General features: G+C 44.3%; 3 protein-coding genes across 3 annotated transcripts in view; 1 reads left to right on the forward strand and 2 right to left on the reverse strand.

Moving 5' to 3' along the window:
* On the reverse strand, positions 1-947 carry CYBJADRAFT_167905 (uncharacterized protein; the record flags this gene model as incomplete). The annotated part of the gene is given in 3 exon segments (XM_020215134.1): positions 1-77; positions 103-646; positions 658-947. A coding segment is annotated over 1 exon segment (156 nt), but the record flags the coding sequence as incomplete, so codon positions are not given.
* A 530-nt stretch (positions 948-1,477) lies between these two features.
* Positions 1,478-2,614, reverse strand: OPI3 (bifunctional phosphatidyl-N-methylethanolamine N-methyltransferase/phosphatidyl-N-dimethylethanolamine N-methyltransferase). Its single transcript, XM_020215135.1, has 4 exons — positions 2,481-2,614; positions 2,316-2,372; positions 1,825-2,260; positions 1,478-1,767 (listed from the first exon to the last, which is right to left on the reverse strand). Exons 1-4 carry the CDS (start codon positions 2,560-2,562, stop codon positions 1,707-1,709), a joined length of 636 nt encoding a protein of 211 aa, XP_020070367.1. The 5' UTR covers positions 2,563-2,614; the 3' UTR covers positions 1,478-1,706.
* Positions 2,615-3,264: 650 nt separating this feature from the next.
* The window catches only part of STE6 (ATP-binding cassette a-factor transporter STE6), a gene marked incomplete at both ends in the record, with an annotated part of 3,758 nt that continues 2,808 nt past the window's right edge, over positions 3,265-4,214 (forward strand). The window contains one exon of the mRNA XM_020212733.1: positions 3,265-4,202. Within this exon, the coding sequence (XP_020070368.1) occupies positions 3,265-4,202 (938 nt within the window). The remainder of the gene's footprint in view (positions 4,203-4,214) is intronic.

The following is a 4,214-nucleotide window of genomic DNA, read 5'->3' on the forward strand; positions in this document are numbered from 1 at the left end:
GAAAGCTGGACAGACTTTCCTCAGACAACCGTCATCCTGGACAGATCTCGTGTGAGTGTCAATCTCGCAGTCGACAGCTTCTAATGGACTCGAAGTAACTACCCAAGACTTCATCTTCCATCACCAACAACAATCATGACAACCACACTTGAATTCAGACTGAGCTCATCTAACGAAAGCTGGACAGAGTTCCCTCAGACAACCTTCATCCTGGACATACCTCGTATGGTCAACTGAACATCCAATGATAACGTCGGATCATGAACCCAAAACTTGAGAGTAGCGCAACTGTACTTCTTCAGCATCGCACCTTGTGAGAACCGTCAAGACGATAACATCCCAAAAGTACCAAACCCCTATCAATATCGTTCAGCTAGGAGAGCCCTCACCATCTGTCGACCTTGTGCCTTATATATCCTGTTGTAAGTCAGTGATCTGGTAAATGCTAATCAGCCAACACAGTGACCATACAAAGCAGGTTGACCAAACTCACTTTGTTCTGCTGTTGCTCAATAGTCTTCACGTATTCCCAGTAGTGATGGTGTACTAGGCAGTATACCCTAAGATGTGTCAAGGTGATAACCTTGAAGGAGGTGGACAGACTCCATCACGGCGATCAGCCTTTGTTACCATCTTTGGGGATTTGCGGGAAAGAGTGGAAAGAGTGGAAAGAGTTGAAGAACAATTTTTGAGGATTCAGAGCTTGTTAAATAATTCAAGACAGTGCTTTTGTGCACTTTACATTTAAGTGTGTTATCTTGATGGTTACTGGGGTTTTGTGAAATATGCAACTCACTGCATGAAGGCAGAATGCACGAGTTAGAGTTAAATTGTACTGAGAATATAGCTGTTCACCATACAATCCATCTCTTTGTGTACTGGAAGATTGTCAATTTTTAGTTTACTTCATGCGTGTCATCATGCACTTCATCATGTATATCTTCTATTGTTCCATACTAAACAAGCCTTTGTGTTGCATGCAATTGGTTTGACTCGTGCAGAGAGTTTTGACTTACACAGCTTAAGGTTATGCCACACATAATCACTATGCATCTAATAGCCCAGCTGTTGCTTAGTGTACACTATCACGTTTGTGGTGAGGCCTTCGTCGGGTTTGTTGGGATGGTTCTTGTTATTGAGATACAAGTTTGATGGAGAGTTACTCTGGCGATTGACCGTAGCCGATCGACACGCTGGTCAGACACGAAGTTCGCACCTCTTTGAAGTTCTGGGAAGAATCAAGATGTCTCAGATTTATTGTTGGGCGTACTACGGCCTTTCACTACTGGAAACGTTGTTTAATCTGCTCTATGTAATTCCTTATAATATGACACTTATGCTTGTCATCTTCATTAGTGTGTTAGATGCCCTTTTAGCAGGTCCAGTTGAGATGTCATAGAGAGACGAAAGTGCCTGCCTAGATGTTCCCAATGCTAGCCGATTACATATACAAAGTACACGGTAAAGGTATGATATACAGCTCTATTCAATCAATTTCCTATGTAGTATATTAGCTCAATATTCAAAGTGTTTATATCACTAGTGCCTCATCTATAATGAATTTCTGGAAGGAAGAACATGAGTTATTCGGCGATTCATAGCTATATATACAGAGCAAGCTGCTTCTTCACTGGTCAATGGCGACCACTGACTTGAATACCGCTCCTTGATTGCCGAGTTTGCCATTCAACTGATTGGCAGATCCATCAGGTGGCCTTCTTCTTTTCTTCACGAGCCTTCTTTGCGTAGATTTCAGCGGTGAATGGTCTTGTTGGTGTTAGTAAACATGAAAAGAGAGAGAACCGGAAAGTAAACAATACATACTCTTCAAACTTGAGAGCAACGGAGTACAATAAGTGCACAAACAACGTGGCAAACAACCCAGCTGGCTTACCGAAATAGAGTGCGGTTCCTAAGAAGCACAAGGTGGAGCCAACGTACATCGGGTTGTCCAAGACGTTGAATGGGAACCCAGTGACTCTGTGGTCCATTAAGATTCCAAAGTAGTCACCTAGATATGTTCCAGTGACACCCAATGCCCACATTGAGCTGAGGACAAAGATGTTACCTAGTGCAAAGAAGAAGTATCCTGCGTAGGTGAAGATTGGACCAGTGAGCAGGTCAGACGTGACTTGCTCTTTCAAAGCCCGTTCGTACAGGTAGTCTCTAAAGATACCAAGGGAAAAGATTGTAAAGGCAAGCAAGTAACAACCGTTTTTCGGACCCCCAGAGAGCTTTGTAAGAAAATGGGTATTATACTCTTCCTCCAGTTAGTACTCCACACACACAAATTGAGTTATGATCTAACCACTCACCTAGTCTTGCAACAACATTCCAGAAGACCGGATTGAAGCAGATAGAAGCAAGAGCAACTTTGAAACAAACATCGTTAGTAACTGTCTGCCGGGGAGATCAATCGCACCTCTCATCCGTGGATGTGTCAAGGCCGAGTACATAATGAAACGATAACTGCCACTCACTTTGGAAGCTTTTGCTGGTAATATCAACCTCTGTGCAAAGCTGGTTGAACACGTCGAGTGCCTGGTCGATTTTGGAAGACATCTTCTCTTTTCAATTGGGGCCTGAGATGAACGGTGGAAGAGGAAAAGAACTTCAACAAGGGGCATTAAATTATCGAGAGGTCGTTCACATGCACGGCCATCTCTCGCTATGTTTTTTGCTCCTCCAGCGAGGGGTTTTGTTCGCATGTGAAAGCCCACGGAGATAACCCACGCAGAACGGTCTTAGAGTTTTTATCTCCGAAGATGTGCGAAAAACAAACAAGTTAACATCCAGACACCCATTAACCCAGACATCACAGGAGCCGCATTTGTTTACATCGCATTGTTTACATCGCTTTAGGTATAAACATTCAAACTGTTGAAGACACCTGAAACGGCGACAGGATGCCTCACTCGTCCCATTTGAGGCGTCGAGATGCTGTGTGAGCGTGTGAGGAGCCATGATGATTCCGATGGTGTGATGCAGGGCTCATATATAGTGGGCCTGTGACCGCTTATGGTGGGTTTTATGTCTCTTTGCTCCACTGTTGTTGGGCCGTATTGTTTGTTTCTTCCTTCACTTTGACACACAGCGGTTGCTTGTTGACCAGTGAAGCGGATGTCGAAGGAATTTGTAGAGGCCTCACCAGTGATGGTGAGTGCAGGGTCAAACTTTGAAGTTATGCTCTATGACTTGGACATAGACACCACCGACAATAATGAGCCGGTGGAGCCCGCCACGCTGAGGCGCTCTACCCTGTTCATGTTTGCTGATCGCTCAGACATCCCGCTGATGATCTTTGGGGGAGTTGCAACGATTGCTGGCTCATTGGGACCAGCTATATCTGCAATTCTGATGGGTAGGGTGTTTAACGTGCTGTCGAGCTTGGTGAATGGTGAATTTGAATCTGTGGGTGACTACATGCAAGAGATTAGGCTCTCTACAATGGCTTTGATAGCTTTAGGAGCAGGCTCGGTCTTGATTGTGTGGGCAACTGTAACCTGTTGGATGCACATTGGTGAGAGGCATGGAATTAGGGCAAGATTACACATGCTGAATACCTTCCTGAAGAAACCGATTTCTTGGTACGAAGAGAACGAAAAGGTGATGGGCGATCTGACACAGATCAATAGATGTGTCGAAGAGCTCAGAGCAGGTACAGCAGAGGCCACTGCACTAGTAGCTCAAAACACTGTTGCAACTGCTGCATTGCTGGGTACCTCTTTCTACTACTCTTGGTCGGTGACACTGATTATGATATGCTCTTCGCCGTTGATCATCGCCTCTGTTGTTGTATTCTCAAGACTGATGGAAAAATATACAAACAAGGAAAACGATCACTCTATAGAAGCTGCCAAGGTTCTTGATTGGTCTTTGATTTCAGCAAAGATCGTGAGACTCTTCTCAGCAAGGGATATAGAGTATGAAAAGTTTTCTCGAAAAGTGACCGATTGTAAAGACGCATACACCAAATTGTCTCTTGTATCGAGCATTAATATGGGAATAGTGAGGTTTATCATCCTGTGCATGTTTGTCCAAGGATTTTGGTTCGGTTCAGATCAGATAGGAAGGGGGAACGTGAGCTCAGGTGATGTCTTGACTTGTTTCACATCTTGTCTCATGATTGGCGAGACCTTGAGAAGTACACTTCCTCAGATCATCACCATCCAAAAAGCTATTGTGGCAATTAACAGGATCCAGTCATTTGTCGA

This window comes from Cyberlindnera jadinii, assembly GCF_001661405.1.
Source record: "Cyberlindnera jadinii NRRL Y-1542 unplaced genomic scaffold CYBJAscaffold_7, whole genome shotgun sequence".
In the NCBI taxonomy this organism is placed as follows: Eukaryota; Fungi; Ascomycota; class Saccharomycetes; order Phaffomycetales; family Wickerhamomycetaceae; genus Williopsis; species Williopsis jadinii.